The sequence below is a fragment of the Poromitra crassiceps genome (genome assembly GCF_964638095.1).
Source record: "Poromitra crassiceps genome assembly, chromosome: 6".
Lineage (NCBI taxonomy): Eukaryota > Metazoa > Chordata > Actinopteri > Beryciformes > Melamphaidae > Poromitra > Poromitra crassiceps.
In genome coordinates, this window is record NC_139627.1 from 44273352 (window position 1) to 44295845 (window position 22494).

The 22494-nt window shown below is 43.1% G+C and overlaps 1 protein-coding gene across 1 annotated transcript in view; it reads right to left on the reverse strand.

The window, feature by feature from the left end:
- Positions 1-20845: 20845 nt before the first annotated feature.
- gtdc1 (glycosyltransferase-like domain containing 1) overlaps positions 20846-22494 on the reverse strand; it is a gene marked incomplete at its 5' end in the record, with an annotated part of 64570 nt that continues 62921 nt past the window's right edge. The window contains one exon of the mRNA XM_083638264.1: positions 20846-21640. Within this exon, the coding sequence (XP_083494390.1) occupies positions 21497-21640 (144 nt within the window). The 3' untranslated portion in view covers positions 20846-21496. The remainder of the gene's footprint in view (positions 21641-22494) is intronic.

The following is a 22494-nucleotide window of genomic DNA, read 5'->3' on the forward strand; positions in this document are numbered from 1 at the left end:
GAAATACAGTCATACAGAGAGAAATACAGCATCAGTGACACTGCCTTTGTGGTTCACTGTGTATGTCAGCTGCCTTAAGAGGGAGAGGTTGTGTGTTCTAAGCTGGAATGTGTACAGACTGATCTTCCATCTGTGCTTTTTGCATAACAATCTTCTTTTAGATTTGATTACACTTCTAATTACAGTATTAATAATATTTAACTAATAAAATGTTTTGACAGTGCAGACAATCATAGTTTTCTAATAATAACAACAATAATTAATAAATTCAGTTTAATTATATTTACACCAAAGTCAGGTGGTTTCATCACATTCTTTATGTTATTTTCCTTTAACTTGTGCTTTTTTTGTCTTCCATCCATAATTTATAAAATATATTTTTAGCCTTTGTATACTTTATTGACAGATGTATGTTGCTTTACAGCTGAAAGTTGGTGAGAGAGCTGAAATTGGGTGAGAGACATAGAGAGAGTGATAAAGAGAGAGAGAGAGGTTTTGGTGAATAGCCCACTGTAAAAAGTTAATGAGACAGGTCGAGCTTTCCATAGTGCACTGTGAAAAGTTCGACCTGTCTGGTTTAACTTTTTACAGTGGGGCAAAACCTCTCTCTCTCTTGTGCACTCTCTCTCCCAACTGTTAACACCAACTTGTAGTCATGTGTGTTACATTCTGATGCCATGATAAAACATTTGCTTGTATTATCAAGTTATTTTTTCTGAATTCAAAATGTTATTATTTAGAAAAACAAATAATCAGATAGTTACAATAGACAATAGTCTGGAAACACAAATATTTTCCATACTCTTTTCTTTTTTCCATACTTTTCCAGACCTGGAAAATACTAAAATCAAATTCAATACTTGCTAGGAACCCTGAAGAAAGGAGAAGGATGGGCAGCTGCTGGGCAGATCAGAACAGCCCCCTCTGCTGGTGGTTATGGTATGGTCACACACAAACACACACACACACACACACACACACACACACACACACACACACAGGTGTTCTCCATCACTCGTATCAGCACAGCTGCCCCCCCTCCTCTCAACCACATGAGACGTGCTGTGAATGTGTTCATTGAGTTTCTCCTCCATGAGCGCGCGCACGCACACACACACACACACACACACACACACACACACACACACACACACACACACACACACACACAGGCTTTCTCTTTTGTTCAGAGCTATTTTGGGTCTTGAAAGGCAGAACAGGAGTCACAGTGAAGAAGACCAGGTTCAATGTGTGTGAAGAAGGGCCGCAAATAACTCAAAGGAAACTGTTGGGGGGGGGGTTTGCTCACTGCAAAGACAGTTAAGCTCTTTTATCTTGTATCCAGCTGTAGCAAGCTTATTTTAGGATATTTTTGTGAAGTAATCTTACTGCACTGATATAATTTTACTAGTGTCAATGAATTAACTTGTTTCAGGACATTTACTTGGTCAAAGTGAAATTGTCTCAGGGAAAGATTCTTCTTTCAAGATTTTCTTACTTGTTTTATGACAATTTCTTGAAAGAAGTCATATTTACTGAAACCAACAAGATTATCTGACAGTGCAGTGATTATATATATATATATATAGGCATCTCGCGCGCTATGCGCGCTCGATTCCTAGGCACGGCCGCTACGCGGGCTCGCCTGTCCTGCAGCTCGCTGAGCTGGCTCTGCAGCTCGGCCTTGCCCACAGCTCGGCTGCTGTGTGGCCTTGCCTGCCCTATTGGCACGCGCACAATGTCTCCCTCAGTCTCCCCCCCTCTCTATCCCTCAGTCTCTCTCCCCCCTCTCTCTCCCTCTGTCTCTCTCGTGACTTTGTGTGTGTGAGTGGATTTATGACATCACTGATGATGTCATTAGTGGGATGTAGGACATCACTGATGATGTCAGCAGTGTGATTCATGACATCACTGATGATGTCACCAGCGGGATTTATGACATCACTGATGATGTGTCCTCAGTGGGACAGAGAAACAAACAGATAAACAGAGCCCTAGCTCACATTTATATACTGATGATATACAGTACATATATGTTTAAATATATAGATACACACACACGCACACAAAAGTGCGTGTATATATATATATATATATATATATATATATACAGTACATATACACCCACACACACACACACAGAGAGAGAGAGAGAGAGAGAGAGAGAGAGAGAGAGAGAGAGAGAGAGAGAGAGAGAGAGAGAGAGAGAGAGAGAGAGAGAGAGAGAGAAATAACTTGCCTCAGCAAATCATCTCTGGACCGCCTCCAAGTTGCTCCAACTGGTCCAGAATGCTGCTGCCAGGTTTTTGACCAGGTCAAGTGGAACATGTCATATGACTCCTGTCTCGGGTTCCTTAGACTGGCTTCCTGTTCACTTCAGGATCCAGTTCAAGGTTCTTGTGATTACATATGAGCCCTGGCATGGTCAGGCACCTGCATATCTGTGTAAATCTGCTCCACTCACATGTTACAAGTTCCCAGCATGGTCACTGAGGTCTGCTGACCAGGGCCTATTGTTGAAGGAGAACTGCCCAACGGCTTTTCTTTTTTCTTTGGGGGGTGACAATCCACTTTAGAGATCAAACTGCAGTGTGAATGGCACACAGAAGGATCAAACTGCAGACAGTGTGAATGGCACACAGAAGGATCAAACTGCAGACAGTGTGAATGGCACACAGAAGGATCAAACTGCAGACAGTGTGAATGGCACACAGAAGGATCAAACTGCAGACAGTGTGAATGGCACACAGAAGGATCAAACTGCAGACAGTTGATCTTGATAGCGCCTGGATGAAACGGGGCTGGTGCGACGGCAGCTGAGCGCTCTGTTATGATGTGTTATTGTTTGGGAGGATAATCGGTCCGGCGTCGAGCCACTCGGGGTGATCCAGCTTTTCCGCGGGAGCTCGCTTCCTGCAACTCCAACCGTTTCCAAGTCGAGTCGAAAAATCTGATACTCAACCATGCATCGTGGAGGAGCAAATGTGATTTGTGTAAATACTGTCAGGAACCTTGCTCAGTCAGCATATGGATTGAGTGTACAAATAATCCCTACTGAAATACAATTGTAGCTGTGTGGTACGGTATGACAGTGTTCACATCAGTTTCCAATCAGCCAGGCGCTTTCATATTCCCAAACAGCAGTTTCTTTTTATATCCATTTTAAAAGCCAATGCAAAGACTCTGTCTGTATGGAATTTGTTCTTTTCTTCTCCCTCCCTCTCTCTCTCTCGTGCCGAGATAAGAGAGTCTGTAATTATGGGAAAGCCATTTTTCTGTATTTTATTATTCCCTAAATCAGATGTCTCATGCTTTGGCAGCGGGGACTGGGAGCGATGGGAGAGTGACATACTTAAACTAGCTTTGTGGTCGTGTGTTTCGCTAAATCTCCGCAGAGAAGAAAAGGGGCAGAATGAGCTCCAGCTTGGGGTGACCTCCCTCCTGGCAAACGCAGACACTTTGGAAGACCAAACGAGGCCGGCAGGCCACCAAAGCTTTCAGCGCCGCATTTCACTCTGCGAGACTGACACAAGAAAGCCTGGCGTGTCTTTTCCCATGCTTCTGCCCCCTGGTGGCGGCGAGAGGTGTGGAAAGAGGAGAGAACGCCAAAGTAGTTTACAACACAAACACGAAGGCGCATGTATATTATGTAAGATGTCAGGCGATACACAGTATTGTTCACGATGCTGCTGTTAAGGCCCCCTCCCGTGTATTTGGTCATTTCTAAGATATTTGGTATTTTTCTGAGTTATGTCCTGACAGTGTTGACTAGCCACGCCGTTTGCCAAATATTGTTTTCACAAATAGGCTTAACTTAGTTTTGTGCTCAAGTTCAGAAGTTAGTTGCTAAAATGGAATGACGTATGTGTGCAATAGTCATTTTGTCAATTCGATTATGATTCTGACTCAGGATGAGCTAGCATGTTAACTAGCTAGCTAGCTAGCTGTTAGCTACATTAGCTGAGGTAGAGACCCAGAATAAACCGATGTAGGGTTTCTTGTCTCTACGGCCCTTTTAAAAAAAATATATGTGCAAATAAATAAATAAACAAAAATAAATGTCGAAGCCCGCTGCCTGTTGCTGTACTAAGCTTCGTCAGCCTCTAAACACCACTGACGTGACTGAAACATTAGCGTTTGGTTGAGATCTCAGCAGGTATTCATAGCTTTCAAGGGGCGTTACGTGCTGCCGGGAACGCCCAGCTGGCGGTCAAAAAAAAACTTGCAGTTTTACTCGCAAATGGCTTTTTTTCTACCATCAAAGTAGCCTACACACGTCTTTGCGGCCAACATTTCATCAAAGGTAAGCTCAAGTAACGTTAACGGGGTATTAATCATTATTGTAACGTTACTTGAGCTTACCTTTGATGAAATGTTGGCCGCAAAGACGTGTGTAGGCAACGGCGTTGGAAGCACGGTGCGGTGGGCGCTGCAGCACCCCCTGGTGGCAAGAGATGTAAAAAAAAAAAAATAAAAAATAAAAATTTTTTTTTTTACAGTGCACCTGAACGCAACATGCAAAATACCCGCTGAATAAGTGTCCAAATGTTCATGTAATTCTGGCCAATACTCCACTTCTGTTATAACATTTCAGTCTGGAAGATATAATCTTTATGACTACCTTAAAAGGCTAAATGAATAGCTTAGAAAATGAATAGCACCGGGGGCCCATGGTACTATTAATCCGGCCCTGGATATATCGGAGGAATAGCAGGTAGGCTATCACTGTCCCTGAGTCCTGAGGGTAAATTGAGTAATGCTGCAGAGAAGAGGAGAAGACACTGAATAATGACATCACAACAGTATAATCCTAATGTTAATTTAAAATTTAATATTCCTCTAAATATGGCTAAAAGTCCAAAAAGGGTGGGAGAGAGAATGAGGATTCCAACACAGCAGTGGGAGCAAGTGGTGACATGGAGGTGAGTGAGAAAAGGTGACTGAATAATGACACAACAGTCTAATCTTAATATTAATATTCCTCTAATCTGGCAACAAAGTGGCCAAATTTTTTGGCGCCATCCGGGCGCCGTCAGCCGTCCCCCCCAATGTTTAATCGGTGGCAGCACCCCCTACCTAAAAGTACTTCCAACGCCACTGTGTGTAGGCTACTTTGATGGTAGAAAAAAAGCCATTTGCGACTGAACCACGTCTACTCGCACAAATCCACAACCTCCTCCTTTCTTTCTCCGATGGGATTCTGTTAAAGCACAAGCCAGGCGTGTCTCCTCGTCGGTTTAGTGCAACCGATAGCACAACAGGTAGGCTATGCGGCACTTTAGCTGCCTGAACAAACAGCGTGAGTCGACTCGCAGGCAACGGAATCAACAAGTTTTTTTTTGACCGCCAGGTGGGCGTTCCCGGCAGCACGTAACGCCCCTTGAAAGCTATGAATAGCAGGTATAGGACCAGGCATCTGTGAATGATATTTCTGGCGTAGCTTACGCTGTCTTTCTGGGTGTAACTTACACACGATGACGTGCGGTTATACAGCAGGCACTCATAGAGTGTTTGAAAAAGAACATTAACCCTTTAAACACTGACTGGAGGGTGCTGCTTTGTGCAGCAGTGTGTAATCACGAGAGAGATAGCAGCTGGAGATGACAGAAGCAGCGTTAGCTTGGTCTGTGTTGGTCGGGTCACTATTCACAGCAGCTACAGGATTTCGTATCATAACTGTGGACCACTCTGTTTCTGGAGAGGCCTGTTTGTTCTTCTCAGGATGGAAGAGGGACTCAGGCTAATGGACGCCTGCCTGCCTTAGTTAAGAAAGAAGGGGGGAAAAAGCGCAGCAGAAATGAAAGCATAGGCGTAACGTTACAGTGTCCCTGTGCTGAGGCAGGCCACGTTCTAACCAGCGGGCCCATTAAAAGGCAGCCTGCGCTCCAGTGGAATATGGCAGCATATTGATAGCATATGACTGTGTCACTTGAGGACAACTCCAAGTCTTTCATTCACCTCGCTTTCTCCCCCATGTCCTATCAGGAACACCGGTGGAGGATAGCCCTCATATACTAAGCAAGGTGACCAGGTTTCTGAAATGAAAAGCGGGGACATTTCCAGTTCGGCAGTCAATATATCATTACAATATCCAATCCAAATGTAGCCTAAGTTTGGAGCGTTATTTAGTCGCCTTCCTGACAAGCTAGCGTGACATGCTTAATTGTTTCCAATGGATGCCTTAGGTCCTACCAGTATCTTCACTCTACGTAGCTTTAAAAAGGAGCCCACTAGAGGCTCTGAAAAACCCTAATCTCGGCCGCGGACGAGGAGTAGAAAATCGGGGACATTTTCGGGGACAGCTCCAGCCCGGGACAGGTCACCCAAAACGGGGACTGTCCACGAAAATGGGTCTGGTCACCGTATCATATAGGCTCATATGGCAAGCGTCAAATAAATACATAGAAAAGCTGATGTGCAATCAGCTCGTCTAATTATGCCACCTTTTTAAGGCCCTGTGCCGCGGGAGGGGCGTCGTCTTCTGAAGCCTCGTGGGAAATGGAGGCTGGTCTTTTATTTAAAAATGTATCTTTCAAGTGTGCATTTTTAAATAACCCCGAGATACCGGCTGACGGCCGGCCCCTTTGATGCTCATCTTGTCCAAAATGGGGTAAAGTGAAAATTTCCACATCAAAACGTCTTTATTTACTTGCAGAACTAGTAAATTAGTAAACTAATCATTAACTAATAGTTAATGACGAATGAATAATTTGTCATTAGTCAATCACTAGTTAATCATAGTTAATGAGTAGGTAGTCATTAGTTAATGATTAGTATCTAAGTTACTGAGTAAGTAGTTAATCATTAGTTACTGATTAGTCAGTCACTTCCATGAGTAGAGTAGTTAATGGTTCGTGAATCGTTAATGATTAATAAATGTCAGTTCGTGAATATATTAGTTAATCATTAGTTAATCATTAGTTAAGGTCACATTGTGAGTATAGTAGTTAATCATTAGTTCATGATTAGTTGTTAGTTCCTTAGTAGAGTAATTACTCATTAGTTAATGGTTAGTCAATGGTCAGTTTGTGAGTATAGTAGTTAATTGTTAGTTACTCATTACTTAATTATTACCTGTACAAAGTTACTGTTTTGTGTACCCTATTGTAAAGTGGTGCATCATAATGAGTAGTTTATGAGTACTTAACACAGCTTAGTCGTTAGAGCCATACTATGGATCTGTAGAGCCGGAGACCAAGTATTATAGTTTTGAAGGTATATTCTGTGCTTTAAAGCACAAGTACTTAGACAGAAGTAGTATTTGGCTGAAACATACCTAAGTACTTATATAATATAATATACCTTTAAAACTATAAGTATTTGGAGAGAAGGTAGTATTTGGGTGGAATATATTTTCAAAGCGATAAGTACTTGAACAGAAAGTAGTATGTGGACAGAACATAATACTTAGTCTCCGGCTCTACAGATGCATAGTATGGCTCTACCAACTAAGAGGCAGTTTAGCTCAGATGGCAGAGAACCTGATGTACAATTTAACAATCTTGGGGCTGATGGTTTAAATCTCACCTGGAGTGAGTGTTTATTTGTTAATGATATGATCTTTCACTTTCACTAACAAAGTGACAGGTAATAATTAAGTAATGATTCAGTACTCATAAACTATTGAGTATAATGCACCACTTTACAATCGGGTACACAAAAAGAGTAACTAATGGTCAGGTAATAAATAAGAAATGATTCAGTATTCATTAACTACTCAGTATAAGAGTAACTAATGACCAGGTAATAATTAAGTAATGATTCAGTACCCATTAACTACCAGCTTGGGGAAGCTACTTTGAAAGCATACCTTAGGAAGCTACACCAACTACTTCACCATTGAAGTAATTGAAACTACAACAAAGCTACCCTGGGAGAAATGTAGTTTAAGAAACTACAAGCTACGCATAAAAAGTAGTTCAAACTACTTTGTAAAATAAAGCATTAAATTGACAATGTACATGTATGATATATGAAATAAAATTTGGAGAAATCAAATGCTAACACCCACACTGAGGAACAGCTCAGCGGTATGAGCAGCTGTTTCTCTCTCTGTGCATGAAGGGCTGAGTGTAGGTTCAATTCCCCATGGAGGAGAAATGTTGTTCCGCAAACCAGTCTTCCATCTCTTTAACATGGCTGGAAACACAATGGCTGACAGAGCGCCTCCTACAGACAGTCGGCCCAACCTTCAGTCACTTTTGAATGGCAACAGCCAGAGGAAAGAGTGAAAACCACTGAGAAAACCAGTCTTGAGAGGTCTGACCTGGTGGCACAGAGGTTTAGCTTGCTGCCTGGCAGTATTGAGCCCTCAATGTCTTTTGAAGTCGTGGGTTTGAGTCTCAGTCAGTTTTGAATGGACAGCCAGAGGAAAGAGAAGAAAGTGCCCACAGATTAGCTACTTAACTATTTCTAAATTGACTAAAAGCTATATATCCTTTTGACCTATAGCCAGCCACTTCAAAAGTCATACAGAGAGAAATACAGCATCAGTGGCAGTGCCTTTGTGGTTCACTGTGTATGTCAGCTACCTTCAGAGAGAGAGGTTTTGAGTTCTAACCGGCGATGTGCACAGACTTAACTTGCATCTGTCCTTTTTGAGGCAGCAAAGTTATTTGTATTTGAATAAAAGTGGAAATAGGCGTAACAATCTTCTTTTAGTTTTTATTGCACTTCTAATTAGAGTAATAATAATAATAATAATAATAAATAATATTTTTGACAGATGCTACTTTGTAAATTTTATGTAAGATTACTCCATTCAACAGCCAATCAGAAACAATTCTCCAACAACAGACAGGTAGGTCTGTGGGTTTGTCTGTACGGTCAGTGCAGTCGTCTGTGTTCTGGTAGACCAGGGGTCAAAACCTGCTGTGCATGGGAGCTCTCCTTTGCAGTATAGTTTATTGAAGAACATTTATTTTAACATGTGACAGCCAGCGGTGGAAAACGCCCTGAGAAAACCTGTCTTAAGAAGTCTGACTTGGTGGCACAGAGAGTTGACTTGCTGCCTGGTAGTATTGAGGCCTCAGTCATATTTGAGGTCGTGGGTTTGAGCCTCGCACATCCTAATATTGCTGTGTTGTTATTGTTCCCGGACCATCATTTTTTCCTAATATGGGCAGGCATGACCACGCCCTGAACTCACTTGATTGGTCGCTGCAACTGCTTCTTCCTGAAAACGTGGCACATGGCACAAGTTAGTCCTGAAGCCTTTCTGTAAGAAAGCCACAGCCTGAACTCATTTGATTGGTCACTGCAACTGCTTCTTCCTGAAAACGAGCAGCAAGTACATTTTTTTTTGGTTAAGATTAGGGTTAGGGTGTGAAAATAGTGCAGCTCAGGGTGTCAATGGTCTTGTGGCTTAATAGCTAAGGTGCTTGCCTTCCAATGTGTGGACTGGGCTTTGATTCCCGGTCAAACCAAACCCATTTTTATAAAGCATTAGGTTTAGGCAAGTACAACAATTTGGTTTGGGTTATACTAGTAAAAAAAATGATGGTCCTGGAACTATACCATCACGGTGATATCAGGACGTCCTTCGAGCCTCAGTCAGTTTTGAATGGCGACAGCCAGAGGAAAGAATGAAAAGCCCTTAGAAAACCTTTATTACGAAGTCTGACCTGGTGGTGCAGGCAGGTGGCATCCTGCCCTGCAGTATTGAGGCCTCGGTCACTTTTAAGGTCGTGGGTTCGAGCCTATAACTAACTGTACTTCTACGTAAGTAAAAAGAATGTGTGTACTTTTCCTATCTGTTTATCGATACCGTGTAAAATTTGTTCAAATGCATGTTGACAGATTACATGTGGTTAGAAACTTACAACCACTAGCAATCACAATTATCATGCCTGCTGCTCTAAAATAAACTTCTGGAATTGCTGAACTAGAAAGTTTACCACAAAGGGACTTAAAGCCTCAGTCTTCTGATCCAAAATCAGACACCTTGTCCAGTAGGCCAGGTGGGTAACTTCTTATTTATTTTCCACTGGAAAAAGGTTTTTGTTAAGTGTCTAAGAGCCCTTAGCCTCAGTCAAACCAGCCACACCTGAACAATCACACCCAGGTGGTGCTAATTAAGTGTCTTAAAGTGGTGATCCACAACAGCTGCGCTGCAGCGCTGGATAAGGTAATCTCATCATGAATGGAATTCATGAGGGAGAGAAGTCTTCCTCAGGAAACCTGGGTTACATCATAACCATCCGTTCATCTCTATGCAATCTAAATCCCATAGAGATAGGCACAGTGCTTATCTCTATGCAATCTAAATCCCATAGACATAAACATAGTGTTATTCTATAAAGTCTGGCCCACTGATTTAAAGATGGTTGCAGTCAGATTATTTAAACAATCTTTGAGCAACAGTTGTACCAAAGGTTTGTGCCTTTGTGTTGTTATTATTGTGGAGGAATCTTACAAATTGGACCTTGATGGTATGCAAACACATGGAAAAATGCCCATGGATTCTGTTACCATTAGCCTACATGAAACAATGTAAGATAAATCAAGGTCCAAATGATAGCAGTAGCTTTGAATTTAGAAACTGAGAATCATGCAGTCGTATTGAGATTGCTTTAGACTAGGGTTCCAGCCCCGAGCGCGGCCTCACCCGCAGCTCGGGGGCGGCGTCTGCGTGGCCTCGCCTGCTCTATTGGCATGTGCAGCACACAGTTGCTCAACTTCGCATCACTGATGACATCACAATTGCTCGAGTGATATCACTGATGATGTCATGGACCTTATGACATAATTACTGACCAAAATCATCACAAATCTCACAATGCGGGACCAAAAACATGTCCAAAATCGCAAACAGCCAATCAGAAATAATCCTCCAACAACAGACAGGCAGGTCTGTGCGTTTGTCTGTATGGCAGTGCAGTCGTCTGTGTTCAGGTAGACCAGGGGTCAAAACCTGCTCTGCATGGGAACCGTCCTTTGCAGTATAGTTTATTGAAGAACATTTATTTTAAAACTTTAAAGGGATAGTTCAGTTTGTTTGAAGTGGGGTCCTATCAGCTAGTTCGATACACTAACTTAATTAGGTACAGTGTTCTGGAGGCTGGGCGCATTGTGGAACGAGACCGTGCACTCAGCGCAGCAGCCAAACCAGCCTTTTCTCTGTAAGTACGGGGGGTCAGGAATACGGTAGTTGTACGGTTGGGAGAAAAAGCAGTGCCGAATGAAACTGCTGTTTTGCAGAAAAGTAAAGCGCTGAAAATTGTCAAAATAGTTGTTTTAGGTGGCTAAATTACGTTTTAGTTGTTGACCCCCCGTACTTACAGAGAAAAGGCTGGTTTGGCTGCTGCGCTGAGTGCGCGGTCTCTTTTGAAAATTGCGGAAGCCAACTCGTCTGTTCTGAGACTAACGCTAGGCCAATCACAGGCAGAGAGGGTGCCTCCAGCCTTCGCAATCATCGGAAAAAAAATATCGCATGAGGGACAAGCACTTTCTTTTTTATTTATTAAAGACCATATCATACAAAAAACAGATAAAACACATGACACACAAAGACAACATCTACAGTACAAGGCTCAGGGGTACAAGCAAATAATACTAATAAGAAGAAACAACAAGGTAGTCTACAAGCACTGTTAAATGAGGAAATTGCATTTCTACCTTAGAGACTACACACAACACCAAATCAACTTTAACAATATTTATCGTGATGAAAGTCTTTGGCGGAGGGCCCCTTGACCCAAGGGGAATCAGCCACGTGACGGCGGACCTGCCATGAGTTTGGCAGCTAGGGGGCGACGGAACCCTAATTGATTAAACGTAATTGTATTATTATTATTATTATTATTTTAAAGCAATTCGAGACCCCAAGCTATTGTGTCGGCTTCTCAAAAGCCGTGGCTCCAATTAATTTCTCGTCACTTCAAACATCGAAATAATGTATTATCAAAAATGCTAATTATTTTTTAATTACCCTCATAAAGAAAGGTAACGAAAATCTATGCCATAAAAAGTGCGTGGTCAAACAGTGGTCGAAACACTATATTGAATCAAGGCCTCACCTGCCCAACAGAAACACACATCACCTCGCTCTGCCCCAGCAAACACCAGTAAAAGCAACAATAGAAATCGTCATTCCACGCACCTTTCTCGGTCCCAAACAGCAAGCACTCCCAGCAATACAGCTTCTTGTGTCGGGTTGAGGTCAGCCACGGGTATCGTTCCCAGTTGGTTGTTTGAAAGTGGCGAACATAGCCTTTTGCAGCTTGAGTCCATATTTCCGTCTTGAAAAGGGCACTGCCAGTAAGTCCGCGATAATATCTGTTGTTGCACTGGCGCCAAATATCATCTCCACCTGTTGCCATGTTCTATCAAATTCTTATCCAACGCTGTGCTGAACCAGCCCGCTGTGTGGAAACTGGAAACCCCGCGTCGAGGTCAGCTAGAATACCCCTGAGCGTGAAAGAATACGCCCATTGACAACAAACTCAAATATGATTGGTTGAGTCAATTGTCAATATATATACTATGCTTTCATTCATTGGTCAGTGAGTTCTATCAGATTCTATCGAGGTTCAGAATCCTTTGGATAGAAGATATTCTCCCCAGACACTAGTCTGTAGAAAATATCTGATTGGTTGAAATGCTTCCCCAGCAGAAGCCACTCAAATGTGGCCTGCATGCACAAAAAACAAGTTTTAACACTATAAAATCACAGATAAGAACCACATAGATGCATTTTTTAATTATTATTATTATTTTATTTTTTCCATCTGAGAATTCATGGTATTCTCTGAATACCTTGAAGGCCCTGACGCTTCCCCACTGCAACTGACATACACAGTGTGCCACCAAGACACTGCCACTGTTGCTGTGTTTCTCCTCTGTTGTTGGACAATTTGAGCTCAATATAATTGAGCTTCTAGTTAACTTAGTAAGCTGATCAAGTCTAAGTCTAAGTCCATGTGTGTGATGTTCATGATTCATACTCAACACTTCTCTGGGCACTTTTGTCTTTCCTCTGGCTGTCACCATTCAAAAATGACTGAGGGTTGAACCCACGACCTCAATGATGCAGGGCAGCAGGCCAACTCTCTGTGCCACCTGCCCTCTTAATGCAGGTTTTCTCAGGGCTTTAAATTACTCTTTCCTCTGGCTGTTGACATTCAAAACTGACTGAGGATCGAACCCACGACCGCAAATGTGACTAAGGTCTCAATAATACTAGGCAGCAAGCCACCAGGCCAGACTTCTGAAGGTAGGTTTTCTGAGGGCTTTAAATCTTTAAAAAGTCCAATGAAAATAAACCTTTTGATTGACTTTATTCATGGATATAGAGACAATAAAAGATCCAAAGGATAGCATGTAAAAGTGTAAACACTTATTTCCAACATGATCCATGATGTTTTATTGTGATCTCAACCTCGATGATTTTTTTAATGTACTGCATGTATTCTTGCTGGGCAGTTGTATACGTATCTTTTTTTTTTTTTATCAATTATCAAATAAATTCAATCAATCAAAATTTTGGCTTATTTCAATTGTGGACTTCTTCTTATCCTGATATTAACCTAACCAATCATCACTCCTCATGCCTAAACCCAACCAATCATCACTCATCATGCCTAAACCTAACCAATCACTCCTCATGCCTAGACCTTTGCATGTGAAAGTTTCTGCCATTGCCTTGTGGTCACTTGTAGTATTATAGCTATATATTTTTTATATTCTTTGGCCAAATTAATTTAAAAACAACATTTATTTTGAATGACGGCTAATGTGCCAATCGACTATTTTCTTAGCACCCCCACAGATTGGTCTAGCCTCCCCCAAACCCCCCCTTAGAAAAAATCCTGGAGCCGTGCCTGTTCCCTTCATTTTATGACCAAAAAGTAGTTCAACTACTTGACTCACTACGTAAATATGAATGTAGTTGACCTACCAGCAAGCTACTACAAAATGTAGTTAAACTACATAGTTCAACTACATGAAGTTCACTACTCCCCAACACTGTTGACTACTCAGTATGATGTATCACTTTACATTAGGGTACACAAAAAGAATAACTAATGGACAGGTAATAAGTAAGTAATGATTCGGTACTCATGCAGTAACAACTCTGGAGCAGCACTTAAGGGGGGGAACGATAAAGGTAAGTGGTGTTAAGTAATAATGAATGAGTCACTCTTTGGAGTGAACAGCTTTGATATACGGTACCTACAAAATAATCATTAACTACTCTATATATTCACAAACTCACATTTAGGCTACTAATCATTAACCATCTATTCAGGAATTGACAACTAATCAGTAACTAATGATTAACTAATATATTCACGAACTGACATTTATTAATCATTAACGAAAAATTAACTACTCTACTCGTGGAACTGACCGACTAATCAGTCACTAATGATTAACTACTCACGAGCTGACATTTAGTAATCCTTAAGTAATGATTAACTACTCTACTCAGGAACTTAGATACTAATCATTAACTAATGACTACCTACTCATTAACTATGATTAACTAGTTATTGACTAATGACGAATTATTCCTTAGCTACTCATTAACTATTAGTTAATGATTAGTTTACTAGAAACTACTACATTATTTGTGTACGTTATTGTAAAGCGTTACCCCTATGTGATAAGTTAGTTATTAGAATGATGGGTTTGGTGTAGGCTATGCAATGAGAAATTGTGTTTGTCATTAGCCTAATTCAGTGAGGGTCTGAGAGGTGTGGGGGGTGAAATAACTTGTAAGGTCCTTGTAAAATGCACTATGGGCCCCTGCCTATGGTCAGCACAGATGCCAGAATAAAACGTCTGCATGGTATGTTCTTGGAAAGAAATGTAAAATAGAAATGACGTAATGTAATGAACATTTCCGAACCAAAATACGCTGCATATCATGTTTCTAGACACGAGAATATTAACATCATCGAGTGTAACGACTGTCTCATGTTGGAGAGGACGGGCGGACCTGTAGCGTCCCCGTTTTGCAATCGAGAGAGCGTGTGTTCGACTCTCGAGCGAGGTACATCATGTTTTTACTTTCGGTTTGAACCCCAACCCAAACTGTAACCAAGTTGCTTTAGTTGCTTAAACCCAACCAAGTTGCTTTGTTGCCTAACCAAGTTGTTTATGCCTAAACCTAACCAAAGCTGTTTTATTTGGCTTTAAAGTCGGAAAGGCAGCAAGGTTTTCAAATGACCTGGCGGTTTGTTTCAAATGGACATTGATATCATACATATATCCCTGGTTTGCAGACATGTAAAATGCCAACGTTGTATTCTGCCGATTGGGTTGCCATGTTTGCTCATTGGCAGCTACAGTGGCTGATGGGATAGCGTGACGCTGGCTTTGACATTGAGATTCGTAAAAAAAAAAAAAAAAAAAAACTTGAGGATGCTAATAAAGCCATACAGCGCGTGACAGACTGTGCCGGCTTGTCAGAGCCACACAACAGACCAAGGTATCAGATGTCAGAGCCACACAACAGACCAAGGTAGCAGATGTCAGCAGCAAAACACGGCTCTTCCTTATCCATAGCCGCATGCTCACATGTATATTTGCATAAACAAATTTCCCAGACCAGCGTCTTTGTTGTTGTCATTCTTGGAGTTAGTCGTTCCGTGCTGGAGGTGTTGTTTGAGCCGACAGAGCCAGGAGGACGGAACCAGCCTCGCTCCTGATGCGTGAAATTAATGTTGCTGTTCTTTGTTGATAATCCACCAGTTTCAAAAGGCCTCAAACCAACAGTTTTTCAGACTTTTTCCAAACCTCTGTTTCTCCCCCTCTCACTCTCTGTGTAGCTCTCCTGTTGTCTGAAACGGAAGTTTGTTTGCTAAAAGGGAATTCTCATTTCACTATTCACAATATCATCAAGTGGAACAAACCAGCTGCAGCTGGATGGTTTTTATTTATTTATTATTGGAGCTTCCTTCTCTCTTTTGTTCCCCCCTCTCCTCCTTAGAAATCGCATTAGCCTTTGACATGAGACGAGAAATGATTCGGCCGTAAGTTTGTGGGTTTATGGAAGCTTGTGTTTCTTTGTGAGGCTAAGACGAGCGTACAGGCCACGGCTCAAGGCCACAATCTAGTCATTCAGAACCTCCAGCAACAATGATGCACTCATCTAGCAACCTACACATTAAGGAATGGACCGCCAAGCCTTTATGTGACCCCTGGCGAGAGAGAGAGAGAGAGAGAGAGAGAGAGAGAGAGAGAGAGAGAGAGAGAGAGAGAGAGAGAGAGAGAGAGAGAGAGAGAGAGAGAGAGAGAGAGAGAGAGAGAGAGAGAGAGAGAGAGAGAGACTTTAATTACGGCAGGGAATTATCCTCGCTGGGCCGTACGCACGCGCGAGGAGCGGAATAAGGAATGACAACAGGCTCGAAATGTAACACCCAAACGGGCAGGGCCATCACGCTCCATCGCTTCTCTGGCTCTTGCTTTTCACTTTGCACTCGGGGGGCTAAACCCGCCTAAAAGCTACCTCAAAACGTCGCCCCTGGAAAGAATACAGTAAACACAGATAGCGGCGTGCGTGCGTGCGTGCGTGCGTGTGCCCTTATCAGCGTCTAGGAGGCGCCGAGAACGACTGCACGGCAAATTAGCAAAAATAAAAAAAGGGCGGGGCCAACAAGCTAAAGTCCCAGCTTCCAAGACACAAAAAAAAAACCCCACAGTGGGGATTTTCAGCGGTGTGAGTTAGACGGAGTGAAGGTGCCGCTGAGTGACACGTTCAGAGTAAACAACCCTCTTGCCCCTGAGGTATCAAATATAACACACACACAGCACAAAGAGCACATATAGGCTACGCAGGCAGTACACACGACACCAACTGTTCAAAGCAGCATGTATTAACAGCCCAATGAAAAGGTTTAATGCATTCACTGTTTTATAGACTTTGCTATAAACCCTTTATGAGTGGTGTGGCATTCTAACAACTAGGAGACTGACTGCATTGTTATGGAGGTTTACGGCCTCGCGGGGTCACGACCCCCGGCTCTGTTCTAGGTGTCCTATGGCCACGTGCAGCCAGTAAGGCCAGAGCGATCATGGCCTTCTGATAAGACATACTGTATAGACATCTTGTCCACTCGCGCGCCCTCACAACCTGCGTACATCCGTGTGCGCCGTGTGGCGTTTTTATCTGTTTTTCCGTGTAATTATCGTACTGCTTGAATTCACACAGCTGGTTCTCTTTGCGTCCGGCTATTGCTAAACTAGACAGGGGAACTCGCGAGTTTCCTCTGGAGTTTATTGCGGACGTGTTTCGTCAGCGTTACCGTCGATCTGGAACGGGGCAAAATGCGGTACAGTATGACCCACTTAGACAACGATGGCGTCCAAACGGGCAGTGTGTGCTGTGTCGGGTCTGTGAGAGCCAGGGCAACATCTGCAGGCCTGGTCTTGGCCCTGGTACAGATCATTTGGGCCATATGTGTTAATTGCTATTTCTGCGGTAAACGCCTTCTGTTTACGTTGGGCTGTAGATGGGCTGTGAAACCCCCCACAGAGCTCTCATTCTCAAACCTATAACAGTGACACTAACAGGCTGCTATTGTAAAGCCATTTCTACAGTACCTGCAACCAATCTCCTTACCCCACACAGTGCTCAACTCTGTCCATGTATGTATATATATATTTTTTTACTTTGTCGAGGTTTACGTGTTCTTTTTATGTTTTATTTTTTTTGTTGTCAAAATCTACACTATTGTGCATGCATTAATCAAGTCAAGTCAGGTGCAGCGCTCACTATTTCTATTTGTCCAGTAGGAAAGCTGAATGAATCCACACACAGATTGCTGTCCAGTAGGAAAGCTGAATGAATCCACACACAGATTGCTGTCCAGTAGGAAAGCTGAATGAATCCACACACACAGATTGCTGGAAGAGCGACGCACGACTAGAAGCAACATCGCAAGATTTAATGCGGATCATCTAAAAGTTGTCACGAAACTTGCCGTCTAACTGCATTAGACCCTCGCCTGTGTCGTGATTCAAAATGTCCAATCAATGCCACTCGCCGATTCATTTCCATAAGTGTACTGTTACTTTTTCATGCTGCTTCAAGAAATGCCCAACAACTGTGAGGTGAAATATATAACTACCTTTTATATTACATGATCTTTTTCAGCATATTGCCCTCATATATTATTTAAATCGTGCAAAATCCGACTGTTTCTTCCCTCAAACATTTATCTAAATTTCCTGAATTTGGAGACAGAAAAACTTTATTTCACTAACAGTATGTGTACTGGATTTCCATGGTGCCCTGGTACTGTCAACACACACTGTGTTCTTTGTGGCTCTGACACTTTGCTCGGCGAGAGGAATTGCATTAATGCTTGTGCTCCTTCCTCGTGTCTACCAGGTGGAAGAGAATCACCACAGGGCCAAAGTGTTCAGAGCATTTAAACTGTGCCGTGCCCAACGTGCATGATGTGCCGTGTTTACTGCCTGTTATAATCTGTCGCACTGACGGTCGCACAAATGCGTTCTGCTTCTTTTCTCAGAGAGGAATGAACATGAGAAGACGGGGAAGACATGATGCACATGACATGATGTTTTTTTTGTTTTGTTTTTCCTGGAATCGACCAAGTGGCAACATCAGGCTTGGACAGATGAAGCCAATGCAGAAGTGCCAAAAACAGATTCCCTGCCTACCAACACGAGGGTCCCAGGTTTACGCCCCCGTGTTACCTCCGGCTTGGTCGGGCATCCATACAGGCATGATTGGCTGTGTCTGCGGCTGGGAAGCCGGATTAGGGGTATGTGTCCTGGTCGCTGCACTAGCGCCTCCTCTGTTCGGTCGGGGTGCCTGTTTGGGGCGGAAGGGAACTGGTGGGAATAGCATGATCCTCCCACGTGCTACATCCTGCCGGTGAAGCTCCTCGCTGTCAGGTGAAAAGAAGCGGCTGGCAACTGCACGTGTCGGAGGAAGCATGGTGCTAGTCTACGGCTCTCCCCCGATCGACAGAGGGTGGGGCAGCAGGGGGAAATTGGCCAAATACAATTGGCGAGAAAAATGTGTGTGTGTGTGTGTGTGGGGGGTGTCAGAAAAAAAGTGCCAAAAACTGCACTTCATCAAATGACCACATTGGTCTCTATACTGTAGCTAATATCACCCTTCATAACTGTACCAGATCCATAGAGATACAAGAGTTGTGTCATCTCCATTCACTCCAGTGGACCAGTTAATTTTTTTTACCTCGCAATAGTTCCTGGAAGTACGGTTCTGGATTAAGCAGTGCTATAGAGTTGCAGCAGAATGGGCCATTTGTGATGTACAGTACTTTGAAAGGGTAATACATTTAAATAATCAAATATTATATTTATTCTATGCATTTAAAGTACTTCCTGGAACTATTCCCCCACACACACTATGTGAGTCACACGACTATCAAGCATTTTGGACTTCCGTTGGCACCACTCTCCCTTTAAATCACTATGAACTTTACGGGGGGTAAATTTGTCTCTCAACTAAATTTATGATAAAGATATTGCTTCTTGGACCCAAATCTGAGATTATTTGTTTATTGTTAGACATGATTTTGAACAGAATCCCATGAGTATCTGTATTGTAGGAAGAGACATACAGTAACAGTGAAACTATGATAAATAAATAAATAAACTTTCTTCCACATACCCCCCCCCCCCTTTCCAGGAGCCCTGGTGGTCCCTGGAACACACACACTGACCTATGGGCCTGAGTGCATGCAAACAACACCTGCATACGGACATAGTAGATAAACATGATTCATTGAATCTGCAGGTGATCTCGATGTGAAAAAGATTCCACATACTGAACTGAACGAGGCAACTGTTTCCATTCTAATCTTTGGATTGCCACACAACCTGATAACACAATATGAATGATGTCAATAGTAAGTCCAGCCACCACGCTGGGGCCCCCTGTTTACACCAGCCTCCTACTCAGTCACCCATTAGCCACAGACAAAACCCTGTGCTTTGTATGGAAGCTAAAGGTGGTGGTGGTGGGGGGGGGGGGGTAGCAAGGGAGGAGGCTCCCCAAAGCCCCCCCACACCCACCCCCTCTTCCCTTTATATCATCTGTGAGAATGTAAAATGCATTGGGATGGGGACTATGGGTAAGTCCGCCCTGGGCTACAGCCGTGTGTCGCATTCAGTGGTGTGGGTGGACAGTTTGATGCTACACCCTGAGGCCCGTGTTTCCTCAAAGAGCGTTAATAAGAAAGATGGGCACCCCTCCAGTAGCCAGTGCAGCCCTACAAACACGTGCATAATGGAAGCCTCTAATTCAAACACAAACTCCGGTTTTCCTCTGGATTCTCTCTCCACCTCCATTTAAACCACGTGTTCTTCTGAGGCAGTTTTCTTGGCCTGCGTTTACACCATAAACCATCATGCAGACGTGAGGAGCCAGTGGATTCAGGTCGCTGCGAGCAGTACTTCAGGACGCCCGCTTAGAAAGCGGAGGATAGCAAATATGGAAAATGATCCTGATCCAGCACACTTCTAAGGTTTGCTCAGAATCACATTGCTAAGCTCTGTACCTTTCAAACCTGCCCCTCTGGACATGTACATATCCGAATGCCAATGTAAGGTTGTCTTCTCTAGCAAATCGATTATTTAGATGTTGGAAGAACGTTCCTTTTAGCAATTGAATGGTGGACAGGACAGAAGCCTCCTCATCACACATCAAAGACTTCCTCCAGCTAAAAATGTACTGATCATCCCCAGCATGTACAATGTGTTACAGTGCATGCACTTGACAGTTTCCACCGATTTCTTCAAAGAGAATGGAAAAGACAATTCTGTGTATCAAAAGTTTATTTTGTCAAGGTTTGTGATTTGTAATCTCAGAGAAACATCAATGCGTAACATCAATGTATGAGGATGATAAAATGGACAAAAATGTTCAAGGTTTTATGACAAACCACTTGAAGCCAGCTGACCAGCAGTAGGCCCCAGTAGGGTTTAATGTCTGTTTAGGCACTTCAAGCAAACGCATTCCAGGCACTCTGGCCCAAACTTGGCAACCCAGGTGCAGAGGCGCAGAATAGCCCAAACCTGGCAACCCAGGTGGAGAGGCGCAGAATAGCACTTCAAGCCACAACTTGGCTGCCGCTCTGTCGGTGCGGTGAAGAGGGGGGAAAAAAACACAACACCGAATTCCAGCCTTACGTCTTCCAGTACAAAGGATAAAAATGGATACAACCGGATATATGAGGTGGCACCGCCTATGGGAGACATGAAAGCTTTTACACGTAACCCCCCCCTTCCCTCCTCCGCCTCCCTCAAACCACACGCACATAAAAGAGACTGCACTCCTAGCATGTGAAGATGGGGACGTTTACAGGTCCCGACACAATGTCTCCAGAACAGGAGACTGGCTTTGATTTGGATCGGGAGAGGTGCCTGAGACGCTGTGTCTGGGAAGCCACCACAGGTTTGCGGGCCGTGGCACTGTGTCAGGGCATGACGACGGGCCCCAGAAACTCCCCTGGCAGACTTTCCGTCAACCCTCTAAATCCATCTCGCTCTGCCGCTAATGGAGTGAAGTCAGAGTGCCCACTTTGGAGGCCGCCTCCCTGCAGCCGGGGGCCTGCCGGGGACGGTGGTCCGCGCGGGCTGCCAGGAGCCTCTCGAATCCTTCCTTCAGGGCCGCCCAGGAATAGGCGGCCGCGTCGACCTAAGAGCACAGAGACGAGGGAGCCAGTCAGGGAGGAAAAGGCTGCGGTTTGATTCCTTGAGTTTGAGCAGTTTGTAACAAAAGGACACGTTTGTAACAAATGAGTTTGAGCAGTTTGTAACAAAAGGACACGTTTGCAACAAATGAGTTTGAGTAGTTTGTAACAAAAGGACACGTTTGTAACAAATGAGTTCGAGTAGTTTGTAACAAAAGGACATGTTTGTAACAAATGAGTTCGAGTAGTTTGTAACAAAAGGACACGTTTGTAACAAATGAGTTCGAGTAGTTTGTAACAAAAGGACACGTTTGTAACAAATGAGTTTGAGTAGTTTGTAACAAAAGGACACGTTTGTGACAAATGAGTTTGAGTAGTTTGTAACAAAAGGACATGTTTGTAACAAATGAGTTTGAGTAGTTTGTAACAAAAGGACACGTTTGTAACAAATGAGTTTGAGTAGTTTGTAACAAAAGGACACGTTTGTAACAAATGAGTTTGAGTAGTTTGTAACAAAAGGACATGTTTGTAACAAATGAGTTTGAGTAGTTTGTAACAAAAGGACACGTTTGTAACAAATGAGTTTGAGTAGTTTGTAACAAAAGGACATGTTTGTAACAAATGAGTTTGAGCAGTTTGTAACAAAAGGGCACGTTTGTGACAAATGTCATGAGTTTGAGCAGTTTGTAACAAAAGGACACGTTTGTAACAAATGAGTTGGAGCAGTTTGTAACAAAAGGACACGTTTGTAACAAATTAGTTTTAGCAGTTTGTAACAAAAGGACACGTTTGTGACAAATTAGTTTGAGTACTTTGTAACAAAAGGACACATTTGTGACAAATGAGTTGGAGCAGTTTC